At 35.9% G+C, this 19,450-nt stretch overlaps 1 protein-coding gene across 13 annotated transcripts in view; it reads right to left on the reverse strand.

Moving 5' to 3' along the window:
• The window catches only part of ENAH (ENAH actin regulator), a 156,925-nt gene that overhangs the window by 30,819 nt on the left and 106,656 nt on the right, over window positions 1-19,450 (reverse strand). For 7 of the 13 annotated variants that reach the window (XM_082349732.1, XM_082349730.1, XM_082349729.1 and 4 more), the window contains exon 4: window positions 9,380-9,464. In XM_082349732.1, coding sequence (XP_082205858.1) covers window positions 9,380-9,464 — 85 coding nt within the window. Of the gene's footprint in view, window positions 1-9,379; window positions 9,465-14,309; window positions 14,367-19,450 lie in introns of all 13 variants that reach the window. The other 6 variants (XM_082349728.1, XM_082349739.1, XM_082349734.1 and 3 more) reach the window with 1 other exon arrangement.

Consider the following 19,450-nt stretch of genomic DNA (forward strand, 5'->3'; position numbering starts at 1 on the left):
GGCCAGAGAGTATCTCTGTCCATATTCTTTTTCCTTTTTTTAAAAAAAACAACTCTGCAAAAATGTACAAGCCCTCCTTAGCTCTCAGCTATGCAAAAACAGGCTACAGGGCTGGACTTGGCCAGCGAGCTATAGTTTGCCAACTCCTAGCCTACACTGCTATGCTGTCCAAAACGGTAGCTATTAGCTGTATGTTGCAACTGAGCACTTCAAATGCTCCTAGTTTGAATTGGGATACGCTTTTAATATAAAAACACATACCAGATTTTGGAACACATACCAGATTTTTCATACCTAGTATGAAAAAAAAGAGTGTAAAACATCCCTAAAATTTTGTATCAATTACCTATTGAAATAATATTTTAGATGTATAGAGTTAAATATACTAATAAAATTAATCTCACTTGTTTCTTTAAAATTTTCAAAAACGTGGTCCCTAGAAGACTTTAAAATGACATGTAGTTTGCATTACATTTCCATTGAACAGCACTGGTCTAGAGCATCTCTAGAAGATAATAAATCTCTAGTCTCCTGTTTGGGTGTTGTGGGGAAAATGTGGGTAGCTAAACCCTCCTTATAAAGACTTACCTAACCTTCCTACGTGTAGCATTATGAAACGGCTTGCCACTGAGAGGCACCACAGCAACTCAACCCTTCTCTTCTCTGTCCTGGCTTAGTTTAGCTATTGCTGGTCTACTAAGCTAGTTACCACCTGTATTAGTTTTTGTGGTTGCCATAATAAAGACCCATACACTAGGTGGCTTAAAACAACGGAAATTTATTCTCTCAGTGTGGGAGGTGACAAATCTGAAATCAAGGTGTTGGCAGTGCTGGTTCCTTCTAAGGGCTCTAAGGAAGAATCTGTTCCATGCCTTGCTCTTCCTTCTCAGGAAGGCTGGTAATTCTTGGTATTCCTTGGCTTGTAGAAGCATCACTATAATTTCTGCTTCCATCTTTACATGGTGTTCTCTCTGTGTCTCTGTGTCTTCACATGGCCATCTTGTTTCTGTAACTTTCTCCTCTTCTTATACGGACATCAGTCGTGTTGGATAAAGGGGTCCATCTCACTCCAGTATGACCTCATCTTAACTAACAACTCTATTTCCAAAAGGTTACATTTTGAGGTAGTGGAGATTAGAATATATCTTTCTTTTCTTTTCTTTTTTTTTTCCTTTGGCCGTGCCATGCGGCATGCGGGATCTTAGTTCTCTGACCAGGGATCAAACCCATGCCCCCTGCATTGGGAGTGTGGAGTCTTAACCACTGGACCACCAGGGAAGCCCCAGGACGTATCTTTCTTGGGAGACACTATTCAATCCCTAACACCACTCATCAACAAAATTTTAGAAACCAGAAGTAGACGGCCATTTCTTGTCTTCACATTGTACAACTGCTGTCCCTAAAGTGCAACTGATGTTCCTCAAAGTGCAATGGACAGTCCCAAACAAAACCAGATTCAAAATATGTTGTTAAACTTTTCTTTAAGCAATTCATTTCCTTTTTGTAACAGTCAGAAGCCAAGAAAAATAACTTGAAGAATAAGAATTTTTAGCTGTTGATTAAAATAATCCATTTATAATTTATGGTTCTGAGCAAAAACCCTATCAAGTTTGTTATGCACACCACACATACACATGCACACATACACCCAAGGAGCACACTACTCACATCATTTTCCTCCTACCCCATCCATTATTATTAGCTCACCAAATACGAATCATTTACCAGTCTTCAAAAATCAATTACTGATACCCACTAACAGCTTACCTAAGAGTAGTAACAGAAATGTAATGTTTATTATAATATGAACTTGATACTGAAAATATAACTACTAAAATTGCAGGTGAATGTTATGATGCAAATTAATATTCTCTTCTACTACATTTTCCAGTAACGGCGTAGAAAGATCCAGTTAAATAGCCAAAGTAACAGGATAAAGTTACTCAACTTATGAAATAAAAGTTGTCCCAAGGGTATTTTATCATGCCTCTGAAAATAAAATCAAGCACAAGAAAATTTATTTTTATATAAATAACTACCCAAAATAAATTTTGAAAATATAATTTCTGTTGGGAACCAAACGTCTCACTAGAGTGTGCTGTACATCCCTCTGCCACTGTGTTTTTTAATCTACAAAACGAGATCCAGCCATGCACAGCTGCTGGCTGAGATGAAGTGAAGACCAGCACTAACTGTCTACATAAAATTCAGCAGATATTTTTGGGTTTTGTAGTACCTTTTCCCAAGTAGCTTTCAACCATAAGCAAAAACAGATTGTTTGGCATGTAGGTCAAAAGAAAATGGCATATACTTTTCTTATAACTTGAAAATACTAAAGTTTTACAAAGCAAGATGCCTTTTCATTATATGACAAACAGAGAAAGAATATTAAAAAGCAATGTCTTAGCATGGCATAAAGGCCCTTTGCGTACCAGTTTAATAGCACCATCAGTCCTGGAGCGGGGGAAGCGGGCAGTACTCACGTCACACAGGCGGTGTGCACTCCCTTGGCTCTTACACATAGACTCTTTCCGCCTAGAATGCTTTTCCATTCTATGACTGGAAACTCCTAGTTCACTTCCCCTTCAAGGCACAGCTCAAAGAGCATCTCCTCAGGAATGGCTCCCACCGTCTCCCAAACAGCACAGACAGAAAAGCCCAGGCAGCATGAAAAGAGTGCGTATTATCTTATTTAATGGTCCCAACAACCTTATGAACTCATATTTTCTGCCTGTTATGCCCCAACACCTACATATAAATGAATTCAGTACCACTGAACTTCTTGGCTTTTTATTCAAAACTTTATTCAGGTCCCTACTCTCAAGTAGCCTGTAATGTTCACTGTGGAGGTAAGACTCATATGTAAAGTAAACAACAAACAATAAAAGAGCGTGTAGTTAAGTTACAGGAGTTCAGAAACGAAAACCATTAATATACCTGGAAAACAGTCTACAGAAAAGGACAAGACAGGAAGGATGAGAAGGGCAGGACAGAGAGGTAAATGCTACACAGAAGCACAGAGGGAGAAACCAAGTATGGTGTACAGACAGTCATAAGGGAGGAAAGAGATACATGGGGTGGACTCTTAAGTGTCAGGCCAAAGAATTAAACTGGATGCGAGGAGAGCTGGCCACCCGTACTGCGAGCAGGGAAGTGACATGAGCTCCTGGACTCTTCTTACTCAAGTTGGTACATGTGAGCAGCCAAACTGTCTTCCCCCACTCCAAGATTCTACTGGAATTCCAGAAAAATAACAAAAATGTGTAAAAATAAACCCATTACAAAGTAGAAAATTGAGCTGAGTGGTCTTTAGTAGACCAAATTTATCATCAAATTTCTGGAAGACAAAAAGGGTAGGGAGGAGTTATACGCCTAGAATTCTTTCCCAGTTCCTATGTACTAGTACATCCAACTACCTAGTAGTCAACATCTCTACTTGAATGTCCAATGAGCATTTCGGCTTAACATCTTCAAAATTCATCTGATCTCTCCCCACAAAACCTGTTACTCACAGTCTCAGTTAATGGTGATTCCATCCTTCCCATAGCTTACGTTAAAAACCACAACTCCTCCCCTTCTCTCACACCCCACATACAATCCACCAGGAAATGTAAGGATCTGCCTTCTCACCGCTTCCACTGCCTGGGGAAAGCCATCATTATTTCCTGCCTAGTTTACCGCAATAGCCTCTTAACTAGTTTTCTTGCTAGGCTGCTATCACAACCCTGTACCTGCTTTCATTTGTGTTTCTCTATAGTCTGGTCTCAACAAAGCAGGCAAACTAATTCTGTTAAAATGTTAAGCCAGATGATTCCTATCAAAATCATCCAAGGGGCCCTCATTTCTCTCAGAATTAAAGCTAAATTCTTTATGATTGCCTGCAATGTCCTGCATGACACGACTCCCCCACTACTCTCCTTTTCTGCTCCTGTTCTCTCTGCTCCAGCCTCCATGCCTCCTCGTTCCTCCCTGTACACGAGCACAATCCTGCCTTAAGGCTCTGCACAGACTGCTCCTTCTGCTGTAATACACTTACCCAGACATCCACTTGGCTAACTCCTTCCTTCCATCTCCGTAAGATCTACTCTGACCAACCTATTTAAAGTTGTAACCATTTCCCCTTGGCCCTCTGTAACATATACTCCCTTCACTTGGCTCTATTTTTTTCCCATAGCACTTACCATCTTCTGCTACACTGTGTCACGTTCACTCTATTCTCTGATTAGGTTGAGGCTTTCTGTCCGCCACCCACCACCCTGGTATACTGTAAGCACTCAGAGCAAAGCACTTAGCCTGGAACATAACTGGACTGAAGAGTGGAGGCATCCAGGGTCCCGAACACAGACTCAGAATGGCTGAAGCAGACGCGAGAAGAATCTGGGAAAGACCTAACTTGAGATCAGCAGGTAGAAAGAACGGGCATGGGCAGTACAACCATAATCAAGCTGATTACTAAACACACACACTGTCTGAAGAAAATGCACCAGTCATCCCTCTGCTCCCCAACCTGAGCTCAATGGATGGAATGGCATTTATCACAGAAGACTGTCCTCTAAACAAAGTGAACAAGCTGCCTCAGATGAGCTAGGGTGCCTGGTAGAACTAGAGGTAGCTCAGCTTTGTGGGGCTGAGGCCTGTCTGCTCCCCACTCTTGTACCCAAAGGAGAGCCTGTCAGTCTGTCTGCTTGGCCCCTTGCACAGACCCCCTTGGCAGCCCTCGGTCAGGGAAGAATGCTGTCCATAGACACCCAAACCTCACAATGAAGAGGAAACCCAAGCCAAGTACTGACGTCATTCAGACTAATTCTTTTTTTAGAAATAAAGAGACCACTAAGCATTACCAGATATTTGGGTAAAACCAATAAGGCAAACAATACTACTCTATAGGAAGGAGATAATTCAAACAACGGAAGAGAAACAAGAGGGACTTAAGATACCATCATGAATTTAGAACAGGCTGTTTTGAAAAAGGAATAATCGCTCCCCCTGCCTCCGCTCCGCAAAAGGCTCTTGGAGAATAAAATTAAATTATAGGAGATCAACTACTGTTCTGTCCAATTAGGTGGCCATGAGCCATATGTGGCTCTCGAGCACTCACACTGTGGGCAGCCTGAACAGAAATGTGCTGTAAGTGTAAGAAATACATACTGAACTTGGAAGACTCAGTATGACAAACAGAATGTAAAATATCTTAATTTCTATACTTATTTCTTTTTGAAATGATAATATTTCCGTTATAATGGGTTAAATATTTTATTTAACAACATATTTTATGTTATTAAAATTAATTTCATCTGTTTCTTTTTACTTTTGCTAGTATGGCTACTAGAAAAATTTTAATTAAATATGTAGCTTATATTTCTACTAGGTAATGCTGGTCTAGAACGTATGGTTAAAAATATCATCAAGAATACAGAACACAGAAACAGAGGCAGAAAATGAGAAAAGATAAGCATCATAAGGAAATAACCCAGGAGGCCCAGCATTTGATCAGTAGGAGCTCCCCAGAAAGAGGACAGAAGAAACAGAGAGAAGGAAATGGCTAAAGAAATAAAATTTAAAAAAAAAAAAAAAAATCTAGGAGTTTTGGTAAGTCTTCAAATGGAAACAGTCCATTGAGTACTGAGCTTAATAAATGGGGGGGACCCCAAAACCAAAAACATATCACATCTTTGTGAAAACTCAGACTACCATGTTAATAAGAAGGTTTAAAAGGATTCTAGGAAGGGGGAAAAAAGATCACCTACTAACGTAAAGACAAAGATTTAATGACAGTAATAGAAAGACTGCAAATGTATAAACCTTGAAAATAAAAAATAAAAAAATAAAATTAAAAAAATGATGTGTCTATCAAAACTAGGTGGTAGAATGGAAGAAAGGGGACAGGGAGATGTGCAGAACTACTGCATTCCTCTTACAGAGTGAAAAGTTAAGAGATACTAAGGTTAGAAGAACTAAAAATAATAACTACTCATAATTGGCAAGGGAAGTGAAGAATTCTTCAATTTTTCATAGTGTAGAGTCAATAGGTACTATCTGTAATGTGACTAATCAAGAAACAGAAATATAAACACATTATATATTACTATAGAAGAACTCATCAAAAGTACTAAAAGTAGAAATGGTTAAAAGTGATTAAGTCTCATGATTAACATGAGGGGAAGGCACAAGTGTGCAGCAGATCACCCTCCCTCTTTTTAGACCCTCCTGCACTGTTTGTGCAAAAAAGTTTAAGAAAAAATAATCTGGCAGTAATAAAGTAGGAATAAGTGAAAGGGATCTAGCTTAAAGACAGAAAAACTAGGAAGTCAGAAAACTACAGCAGTATACAAGAGAATAAATACTGGAGAAAGCTATTAGTAATTAGAATGTCAGGACAGTAAATCCAAAAGGCTTTTAGAGAAAGAAATAACAAAATGTACTTGAATAGATATTGTGAAGGAAGATAATTATAGACTTTCTAAGCTGAAATTTTGGGAGAAATATTAGAGAGAAGAAGGAATGTACATTAAAAATGAAATCATAAGGGTTTAAACTGAGGCATCAGTAGGATACCCAAATGGATGAGCTCTAAAATAGGAATTCTCATTGAGGATCCACTGTTGGAATTAAGGGGGTCTGTGATCCTCTGGACCATGTAAGGGCACACATGCGTGCACATGTGTAAAATCACACGCACATATCTGAAGGGTTAGGTTGGGTGGGGTGGGGGGACTAGATGGAAGACGGCAGTAGTTCACTACTTCTACTAAATTCTCAGAAGGACCCATGACACTACTCCATTTATCTGGAAATATGGGTCTGGCTCTCCACTGGATAATCAGGAGCTGTAGATTTTGAAGCCATCAGCACAGAAGTTAAAAGAAAACTATAAGATCCAACCAAATCATCAACTTTTCAAAGGTTACACTGTGTGCAGAAATAAAAAAGAGATAGCTAAGTGTAAAGCCTTATATAAGAAAAGGAAGAGGTACAGAAAAGGAGAAGAGTTAGCAAAAAAGATACTCTAAAGCATCAAAAGGAAGAGAGAGAAGTGGAATATGTAGACCAAGAGAAGACATTTAAACTAGAATAAGTCAATGATGGAAACAGCACATCCAGTATATTTGTGAACACAAAGCAGATTTCATGAGATTAAATGGAAATGGGGTGGGACTCCCCTGGTGGCACAGTGGTTAAGAATCCCCCTGCCAATGCAGGGGACACGGGTTCAAGCCCTGGCCTGGGAAGATCCCACATGCTGCGAAGCAACTAAGCCCATGTGCCACAACTACTGAGCCTGCGCTCTAGAGCCCGCGAGCCACAACTGCTGAGCCCGCATGCCACAACTACTGAAGCCTGCGCGCCTAGAGCCCGTGCTCCGCAACAAGAGAAGCCACCACAATGAGAAGCCCGCACGCCGCAACGAAGAGGAGCCCCCATTCGACACAACTAGAGAAAGCCCGCACGCAGCAACGAAGACCTAATGCAGCCAAAAAAACCCCACAAAACAACAACAACAAAAAAGAACATAAAAAAAGGAAATGGGGTGAAGCATAAAGAAAAGGAATGGAGATGAAATTAATAATGAGAGAGAAGGAAATTGGTTGGTGTCAAGTGGAAGAAGAAAGAGTCTGTGCATGACTATGGACAGAAAATAATTTAAAATTCATACCAATTTTTCAGAAATTCGGATTCCACTCTTCAAAATGACTGAGTTAAAGTCTTCAACTAAACAAATAAGTAATATAAACATCTTCAATTTTCAAACCCTTAAGTATCTACTTACATACAAAGAGAAAAACCTCAAGTCCAGATGAACGCTTTGAAATGAGAAAGAACATACATGAGGGCATGGCGTTCTCCTAACAATTACTAAAAATTCACTCAATACTCGTTTTCAACTAAAACTGCATGCTGCAAGTTCTTGACAACCCTCTGTGAAGCAGATGACCCACCTGTGACCCTTGACAAGGCAGCAGTACCAGCAGAAGACTTCTGTTTGTATTCTGTGCTGTCCTGGACTCCAGCAACTGTGTCTGGGATTACTTCCTTGCCTACTCTGTACTACCAGAGATGATCTATTATGTTCAGGATTTTCTCCTGGTTCTTCCTAGTTTTCTACAAATGTGTTACTCTCAATAAAACTATGATCATTTTTTATTAATTACTTTTCCGTTTGGTGTGTGAGAGACAGCATACAATTTCTAACTCTTGGAATTATTCTAGTATGTTTAAAACTTTCAATATGGAACTGAAATAAATGATCATAATTCCTTAAACTTCCCTTATTTCTACAGAAACTTAATTTTATTTATATCTGTTACAGCATCACTCTAAAGAGCAGAAAAAGAGTTTCACCAAATTTGGAGGCTAGTTCCAGAGTGATCTAACTAAATATACAGACTGTGGCAAAAACGAAATTCATTTTAAGAGATCCTGGAGGGCCTTCCTCAAGAGCTAAGTAGTTACACAGCAAAGCAACCAACACAGAACCATAGCAACAGATTCCTTTGACCATCTGTCAGGGAAACATCACACATATATTAAGACAACATAAAGAATATGAAGAACATTTCAAATATGAGGTCCAAATCAAAAGTGACAAGAAAAATTGCTGACTTGCCATGGAGCAAATGCCTCTCAATTGGAAAATTCCATCTATAAGATGGTTATCAATTCCCCAGAACAAAACAGGGTGCCCTACTAGTAACAAAAAGCAGTATCAACATCTCTAAAAAGTTTTAATTTGTTTAAAATGGGGCACCTGGTTTGACTAGCTCAATTTTAGTTACTGAATGTGACTGAATTTTACAAAACTATTTTGCTATAAAGTAGCCTCTAATTTAGAGACTCTGGGTTAATTCAGAAAAAACTACCCCTAAATGAGGCTGTATTATAATTTCAAATGTATTTCTAAACTGCATTGAGATAACGAAGATGTTATTGATTTCATTCAATCACAGTTTAATCATAAACAGAATGATTCTGTATTCCATTACTATTCCTGTTCAATATTCAATGCCTTATACAAACAGCCAACACTATTTCAACTTTCCAGTCATGTGACAGGCATAATGATCACAGATTAATTTAACTGCTATAAAAATAAGACTGCTTGAAGTGTAAAGACATTTTGTATACTGTTAAGAGTATTTAAAATATTTTAAATTCACAAGTATGATTTTTACCAAAAAAGCATATATGAAATTTTATAACATCTTTTGTCCAGCCTATTAAGAATCTGCTTGATTATTAACAGTGATTCTAAAACTTAATACAACAATAAAAGTTCAGACTTCCAAATGGCTGATGAGACATAATCTACTTTCAATATCATATGTTCACAGATTGGTCTTCCGTAGTAGAAAGGAAAGGTGCAAATAACTTGTGAATTTACCTTCTTTGAATTTCCAATTCTTCTTGTGATGGGCCATTCTGAACTTGGGCAGGTAGTTGTGAATTTTGTCTAGGCAATGTCGGCCCTAAAAAGGGAGGGAAACATTATAGATGAACATTATCTTTATATTGCACTGGATAGAGGAGATAAAATCATGAGAATAACATAAAACCATCACATATTTACAAATGTATCTTCTTTTTGTTTAGCAAAATAAAATATAAGCTTCATATAACACACAGCAAATGAAAGACTGCAACATAATACTGTCATTATCTCCAGAAGGCTTACTTGAAACAAATGGAAAACATCAACAATAAAGGAAAAATAAACATTTATATATGAAGAGCTTGAGTAAAACAAGTGTTCAATGAGCATCTGAATAGGCACCTAAGCTTGACGTTTCTAAGACAATGAGACATTCTCTTTGGGGTACTTATTCATGAAGTGGAGAGGGAGAACTTAAATGAAAAATCAGAATTCAAAAAACTCACCTAAATAGAACACTGGAAATGAAAAACAGGAGAGAGAGAGCATGAGAACCTTATTACTAGACTGATGCATGCTAATGCATTTATCAAATTTGCCCACTTTAAGTTGCCATTCTTATTTAATGGCCTGGCATTTCCAGCACTGGTGAAAACAAACATTTGCTAAACTTCCATACATAATTAACCTACTTCTCTGAATTTTTAATGTAACACAGGTAATCATAATAACTTTTCATTTGGGGTAAAAACAAAACAAAACAAAAAAAAACCTGCGTTCAAACCAACATGGTTCTGTCATGAGAAACTAATGACCATTCATTCCCACATCATATAAAATGCAGACCCATTTTTAGCATCTCATAAAGAAGGCCACTAAATAATGGGACATTTTAATGTCACTGGATATAAAAATTATGTGTCAGAAAATGAGATAAATAAAATACTGGACCTAATATACAATGCCTATGGTTACAACAGAACAATCTTGAAACCTAATCCAGTAAACAAGAGAATAAAGAAACAGTAGTTATCTTCCACTCTTGGAGAGAAATATATGAGTAATGATACGCTGCACATATTTGTGAATTCTAGTGTGCCAGCAAAGGCCCCTAGCAGACAATTTGAAAGTGTTTTGTAGACCACTAGTATAAAAAACAATTAATAAATAAATGCTTCTATGTGCTAAAGCAAACTCTTGTAATCTATGAGTTAAAAGCACAAAGTATTTCATACTAGTGGAGAAGATTTCACAAAGAGAAGGATAAGGTTCATTAGAATATAATACAGTACTTTTATATCCCAAGTGTAAAAAAACAAATAATTTGATCTGAACTTACCTACTAAATTTTCTCCTCATCTCTTTACACATGTTTTTAGATTAATCATTTAATTTGTCCTCTGAAGACAAATTAGATGACAACTGCAGCGATATTTCATTAGATTTCCTAAAAGACTCTGCTATTTTAAGAGCCACATAGAGGAAATATAAAAATATATTAACCCCATGTAATCAGTAACAGCAAAAAAAATAAAATAAAGCTTTTAAAATTAAAAGTGCACTTAAATGTTTGCATAAATGAAAATATGTAATGTGTCTAGGAGACAGACTGGAATTCTTTCCTTCTTTCGGATATTAACATAATGATATAAAAATAGACTGTCATATTAAGCCATACCCTAATGTTTAGTACTTTACTTGTCTCTTCTGGTAGAGGAGGGGGACATACAAGGTGGGAGGGTAAGTGTGAGAAAATATAAACTATTTGGGGAAGTATTTTCCAAAGTTATATTTATCCAAAAATATTAAATGTGAGCATTTAGCATGGGCAACTCACAAGACCATCATGGTTTAACTAGTTTTAAAAACAATGTTTGTGTACTTAAGTAAAAACTTCATGCTACTCAAATAATTAAGCAGTGAATGTCAGTAGGTAGATTTGTTTGGCATCAATCTCAAAGAATTCGATCCTACTAATTCACATCTACATCAGGCACTGTAGCTCAACAATAATATTAATAGATTAAATTCACCAATTAAAATCTCTTGATGTAAGTTTTAACTCAAATGCATAAATTCAAGAGAAAGATGTCAAAATTTTAACTCACTCCTACTGATTTTATTTAAAGGTGTTTTTTTTTAATTAAACTGTCCACAAAGTTTGATATAACTCACAAAAAAATCTGAATGTGAGAAAGGTTTCTTTTAGCAATTTATAAAAACTATTTTGGATTGTTTTTTTAAATTAAAAGTTTACTCAGCAAGCTTGTTTTAAAAGGAGGTTTTGAAAATGTGGGCAATATTTTCTGGCTGATATTATTAATTATAAAAATAGTTTACTACAAGGAAGATCCTTTTAAAATGGGAGGAATCCAAGAACAACTGAACAACTCTTAAAATTCTTTTCTACATGGTTCTTGGTGATAGTGGGTTATTTGTCTTCCCAAACACCTTCTTTAACTGGGGGGCAGAAGAGAGGACGCCTTCCCCTGGCATTTTCTCACATCCATATTTAACCTGGTTATTTTGTTTGTTTCTTCTTCATCAATGTTGTCGACTAACAATAACAAGCACATTGAAATTCATGTGCATTTAAGAAATAATATAAATATACTGTGAGCATTAAAAGTGTCTTAGGTAAATTATGAACTTCAGGTACTCAATTATATTCTTCATTCTTGTCAGACATTCTACTGGGTTATACAATTGTTAAATTATACCAAAGGCACCACACACAACATGAAGCAGCAATTAAGATTAGGCAAGGCTGTCAGCTGCCACTGTATTTTCTGGAATATAACTATTAGTTACTTCACATAGGTCATATGCCTACATGAGTATTTGTGTTCTCAGAGAATGCAAAAAAGGTACTTTCCTAACCAGTGGGTAAGTAACAGTATTTTATAAGCATCACAGGGTGCTTAACAGCTCTTTTGGGGGAAAAAAGGAGAAGGGACAAGTGAACCTGCTTTGTTCCTACTATTGTATCATAAAGAACAGTAGCTACATGAGGGTTAGTTTTCTCTGTTCTATTACCGCAGCCAAAGACAATGGTTGGTCTTAATTTGTCCTGGCTAGAATTCATATAGCAAAGTATGCAAATCACACGTTTCTAATAAAGAAAATGTGTCCATGTCACTGATATGGTATCTTATAAATGATGGAAATCAGAATAGAATGTCTCTCTAAACCAGGAATGAATGGCAGTTCAGTCTTGACTTCAATACTGAGTTTTGGCTAAAGCATATTTCACTTACTGTCACATTTTAATTTTCACAGCCCTAGTTTCACACTTAGCCACAGACTATTTAAAACACAGGACTAAAAGACAAATAGGTGTTATTATACACAATACAATCAAGTTTAAACTTAGCAATGTGGTAATTATACTGTTTGTACCCAGTTAAATCAATTAAACATACTACTGGGGGAAACTGCTTTTTAACACATTATTTTACAACTTAAAAAATTCACCTTTATGAAGGCCAAATCAATCTTTTCTCTGCAGTTGGGTAAACTCTATTATTCTGCATGTGGAACTCCACATATTAAGTAAGTAGCGAAGTATAGAACATCAAGTAGGTTTTCAAAAGAGCTAAAAAGAGTCCTAATAACACAAACACAAACAATCACTCATGGCTAAGTTCAACAGACCGCCTGGAAGAACCCCCAGGAGGAGGCAGAAAAATCAGAACTAAAAGTTACTAATTAATCACTTAATCTGTAACGATCAATTAAGGAACCTGAGAAGGAGTGGAGAGTTTATAAGGAGCCGCACAACAGGCTCACTGCTGTAACTGTCACCTGGAGAGATCGTAAAATAAAACCGCAGGTGATTAAGAAATGCATTAGAATTTTCATTTTTGGAAATGTATAACACATGCTTCTTTGCCTAAACCAGCAAGTATATCAATCTTAAAACAATTCTCTTTATAGGTAAAGAAACAATATTAGTAATACTGAAGGATCATATCAAAAACTCTGATGCACATGGATAAAGTACATATACACAGCTGAATTGTTTATATAAAATTTTAGTAGTATATATCATTTTATCTCTCATAAAACAATCTGGCCAGCCAAGGTATACAGTAGTCAAAAAGGTATATATACGAGTTTAAAAAAAAAAAAAAAGGCTCTAAGATTTAAAAGTCACTTTTTGAACTTGGGTTTTCAAATCAGAAAGTTTTAGGATCAAATGAGAATAAAAAGAATTCAGATGTGTGTGTGTTGTGTATATGTGTACATATATAGATACATCCTAGTGTAAGGAGAAGGATATGCATGTACCTGATTAACTGTAATGTGGAACGGTTAAGTGACATAACTGGCTTGTCCATGCAAACGACACATATATGTGCACATGTGTGTATATGAGCGTGAGAGTGAAAGAAAACACTCTATAAGCCTAAATTCACTCCTAAGCCACAGATATCTAACCTACTGAATAAAGGAGGCTGTCAATCAGAAATCAACCTATTAATAAGAGCTCACATCTGCCTTACAACATGTACACCTGAAAATTAATTCAAGTTAAGCAAAAGCTCCCTTCCAATAAATCACATTTATATTCCCCAAATCATATTAAGATGAATATAACTTTTCCCCTTAAATTCTAATTTAAAAAGACTGCTCTCAAACAAAATAGTTAAGAACAAAAACGAACAAACAAACAAAAACCTCTCTCATTCATGTTGGAAGAAGTGAACAAGAATTAGTTCTGAGATCCTAATTCTAACTAAATCCTTACTAAGAAGCCAACTCAAAAGCTGACCAAATCACCTACATGAACCACAACAAATATCACAACATAAAACAGTAGCTTGCTGTGTATCCCAAATACCACAAACCAGACCATGGCCTAAGGAAACAAAAGTTATGGAAATGCGCAAGGAGTATGTACCACAGCTTGAAAAAGTAATGTAAACATAATGTTGCTTACCACAGAAAATACATCGCAAATTAGTGCTGTCCTGGGTAGCAGTAACTTTGCTCTGGGCTGCAACAGACACCTTGGTGTTAGAAGCTTCAAAGGACAACGGGGCCATCTGAAGAACTTCACATAAACTAAAAGGTGCTTTGAAAGGTTCAAAACGTATTACACATACGTCCTAGCTAGATCCTCATTCTGGAAACTCTGTAATTTAATAAAAACGTATCCTCTTTAACATAAACTTGTTAAAAATTTTTATGTGTAATCTTATTTGTGGAAAAAACCCTATAATAAGCCACAGACCAAATGATGCATTTATAGCTTAATTGTTTCCTGAGTTATACAATCAGAGAATGCAATCGATTTGCATTTTACAATTATCTTAAAAAGTAAGTGGACCTGAGATACAGGAAGTCAGATCTATGGCCATTAGTTAATTCCATGATAGCTACCCTCTTTTAGTATTGCTCATTTAAAAGAATTTGCAGCTGAAAAAAATTTAAGGGAAATGCTTAAATTAGCTTAACATGAGATGAACTCATCTCTACTAGTTGAAGACCAAAGCCATTTTACACAGCCTCCAGCAATTAAAGTGTTATATATTCATTGATGTCAAATAAGAATATCTTCATTTTTCATCTTTGAAAAACAGCAAAACTATTCATTGTTTTATCAAGCCACATTTTATTTTCCTTTTTTCTTCAATATGTATATATGCATACGAATTTGACAAAATCTTGTTAAAAAATGCGTGGCCACCTCAAAAAGCCATTTAATATTTAGGTTCCCTATACTAAAAGTTACCTTAAGTATTAATGAGGTAAATTCTCCTTAAGTGAAAAAATTCAATGAGAAGGAGATGATAATTTATGAAAAGGGGAAAGGCTTTTACAAAAGCAAGGTGACACTCAAAACTGGGGTGGGAAAAACAAAAATTAAATTTCTTTTAGTTTTACATTAGTGACATTCAAAACTTTACATCAGTACTTTTCTATAAATAAAATACTACAGAAATTCTTTTCAGCATAGGAAAGATTTTCTCTTTCCACTAGTATTAATCAAGAAACAATAAACAAGTTAAAAATATATTGACTTAAGAAAGACTACATAAAGGCAAACAAGACAGTAATTTAGATTTCCCTTAAAACTGTATTCTTAAATAATACAATTTATGCTAACTAAAAGTTTGCATAGAATCAGAACCAAACCAATTTATATTTAAAGAATGCACACCTGAAAATAGTAATAAATCTTAAATAGGAGAATTTTTTATTGTTTTTTAGAAATTAGATTTAATATAATCCAATTATGTTTAAGCCTTGTTTTAAAGATATTAAATACAGCAGATATTTTCAAACACAAAATAAATAAGATTGTTGAATGTCACCTTTCCTAAGTACTTCCACCCACTTAATCAATTATTATTAAAGTCGCATGCACAATATTTACAGTAATGACATAAAAAAGACCACAGGCATACATATAAAATGTCTACTAGCCTAATCAGATCATGCCAAAGACGATAAACCATTTAGAAGATTTTCAATAATTATATTTTGTTTAAACTTTTAAAAAAATCTGTCTTACCGATGTTTGTAAATGACTACTTCTATAAAGCCTTTATTAAATAAACATGCCTAGTCTTCAGGTTTTACCCTTCAGTTCCTTTCATTCATATTTAAAGGAGGAAAAAAAAATACGGAAAATATTAAAAACTTACAGGAAAAACCTGAGAAATTATCTCGTCTCTGACAGCAAAGAAACTGCCACATTCCATTACCGATCATTTTGGTAAAAAGTCATCTGACAATCCTCAGAATTCAGGTAAAACATTACTACCACATAAGACCCAAAATCCCCAATCTTCTCACAGTTTAAACTATTATGCAACATTCTTGCACTTGGTATCTTTAAACATATTCTTTCTACTGACTTTTACTTCATACCATCCCGTAAAATACTTATCTAAATTCTGATAAGGTTGCTTGAGTTCTACTGCAGTTTGCATTTCCCGAAGATACTAAATTATTCATTCCATCATATGCATAAGGCTAACAGCACTCCCTGCTTAATACTGATGCTGTTAACTCTTTCTTCACTCAGTTGAGGGAGGAGGGTGGAATATGGGAAAAGAATGTTCAGTGTACAGATTGAGTAAATTCAGTTAAAAAAAAAAAGACACTTCTCTTTAAATCAGTGTATTAAAATAGGCTTACGGCTAAGAGAAATAAGGATGCACCCTAAAGGAAAGCATGAACTAAAGAGGTTAACTAAAGCGGTTAAGATGCATCAAACAATCAAAACTTAACATCTATATTAGACTTCTAGAAAAGAAAAAAGACCATCCTTATGAGCTACTCTGACCTTGAAATAGTCTTGTCACGGTTGTTCATTTATTTCTAATATAGTTTGTAAAACAGCTATCCCTCAGGCTTTTCCCCGCCTTTTAACGTCCTTTAGCATTAGGCATTTTGTACAAGCAAGGAAATACACAAACTTTGGGTGAGATATTAGTAGGAGAAAATGACAGGCTGTCATTTGATTGGTATTACTGTATTTTATTGCAATATATAATTACTATAGTAGACCCTTAGTATTCACATTTTTAACATTAGAGGTCTCCACTACCAGGAGTTAATCTCAAAGAAATTTATAATGAAGAAACTACCCAGCTCAGCATTTTTTCTGAGGATTAAATGAGATAATGTTTGCTTACAGCTGGTTTTAATTTGATTTGTGCTCTCTGGAAAGCTGGTCTGTTGAGTGAGCACAGCGTAGCATGCAAATTAGTAGTGATCATACTTCTGACCATCATTAGGGCCCCAGGTATTATCCTCATGATTGCAAAGTTCTACTATAACCATTTTTGAGAAGGCATGAAAGCAAATGTGTTTTTGTTTGTTCTAAGGTATATAGAATAGAATGGAAGAAAACACTGCAGTGGTATGGTTGCCTGTGTTCAAAAATAGATACCATGGGGTATAAACTGGTGCAACCACTATGGAAAACAGTACAGATACTCCTCAAAAAATTAAAAATAGAACTACCATATGATCCATCAATCCCACTTCTGGGTATATACCCAAAGAAATTGAGAACAGGATATTGAAGAAATATCTGCATTCCCATGTTCAGTGCAGCATTATTCACAATAGTCAAGATATGAAACAACCTAAGTGTCCATCAACAGATAAAGAAGATGCAGTATATATATATATACACACACTGCAATATTATTCAGCCATAGGAAAAAGGAAATCCTGTTAGCAGCAATATGGATGGACCTTGAGGGCATTATGCTAAACGAAATAAGCCAGACAGAGAAAAAAACAAAGACTGCATGGAATCACCTGGATGTGGAACCTAAAAAAGCTAAACTCACAGAAACAGAGAGTAGAAAGTGGTTGCCAGGGGCTGGGGGGTGAGGGAAAGAGAGAGAGGCTGGTAAAAGGGTACACATTTTCAGTTACAAAATGAATAAAGACTGAAGATCTAATGTAAAACACGGTTGAAAACACAGTTGATAACACTGTACTGTATAATTGAAATATGCTAAGAGAATAGAACATAAATGTTCTCACCAAAACAAAACAACCAATCAACCAAACAAAAAAAATAAATATGTGATAGATGTGTTAATTAACCAGATGGAAGAAATCCTGTCACAATTTATATGTGTATCAAATCATCACCGTGTACACTTTAAACATCTTACCATTGTATTTGTCAATTATACCTCAATAAAACTGGGAGGAAAAAGGTACCATATTTGCAGGGCACTGTGCTAAAAGACATGAGAATTATAAATAGTCAATTTTATTCAAAGTGATGATAATTTTAAAGTGGCATTTTAAAACATTTTCAAAAGAATTTCAAATTTTGTTTTAAAATATATGCAGTTTTTAATAAAGGAAAATCGTTATATATCTCAAAAAATGAGGTATCAGGTATCTATAGCCACATGTGAAAAAAATACCATCATATAGAACTGCTCTCTTTTTTTTTTCATTACTGAATCTTAAGCAAAACTATTTATATGACTGGGTTTCCCCGCCCCTCTTCATTTCTTTAGTTCTCCCCCAACTTAGGGCCTCAAATGCATTTTATTCCCCTCTAAGCAAGAATGAAAATGGCTGCTAACAGTTGATAAATTGCTGATAATTGATTAGGCTTGACTGGCAATAGCATCAGTCCAACATCTGTTTTGAAGGCCATTTATTTTTAGATGTGGAATGAGTGACTGTCTCCAGTTAAAGAAATGGAAAGAGTCAACTAGAAGTTGAGGGGTTTATAACTTACCAATCCTGCCATATCCTAACACGTCTAAAGGTAAGAGTAACCCGTGTCCTGCATTCATTTCTCTGTTTCTTCCTCATGAGCATAGATCAAATCCCCTCACCATCCCCACCCCCTTCTATTTCGTTACTAAGGCACTATTAAGTACATATATGCTCAGAGAAAACACCACATTCAGGTAGAATGCACTTTAACAAAGATGATTAGCTTATTACTAGAGTATCTGTTAACTCTCTAACCAGAGCTGTTATCTATTCAGTTATGCAAACCAGATATCTAGGGCCCTTCCATTACTACTATTTAACCTATTTCCAAGTCCTGTTAATGCAATCTCCTCATTGTTCTCCAAACTACCTCCACTGTCACTCTTCATGTTCCATGATCTCTTGGTTTTCAAAGTGGGATTCATATATCCCAGAATGCTAAACATACCCTATGGTAGGAGAGAACATAGTAGTACTTCCATTTCTGTTAATTTTTTTCTCATCCTTTTTACAGTTCTATTTTTCATGTTTTACAATGTATGCAATATGTCAACGCCAAACATATACATAAGCTATAAATACACGTGCATTAGGAGATAAGCTCAAAAATTAAGGGACCACCAGCCTAGACTATTAAATAAACTGTCCATTCTGATGTTGTACCTCTCCCGTTCCCCACAGCAGCCAGTGATACTTCAATAACTAAACCAGATCAAATCATCTCCCTTAGTAAAATCTCTTCAATATCTTCCCACTGATCTTAAGATAAATAGCAAACTCCGGTGCTTTCTCCCCATGATGTGGCTGTGGCCTAACTCATCCAATTCATACTTTGTTTCTCTCGACACTCCAGGTACATTGGTCTTCCAG

This window comes from Balaenoptera borealis (assembly GCF_965194805.1).
Source record: "Balaenoptera borealis genome assembly, chromosome: 1".
Lineage (NCBI taxonomy): Eukaryota > Metazoa > Chordata > Mammalia > Artiodactyla > Balaenopteridae > Balaenoptera > Balaenoptera borealis.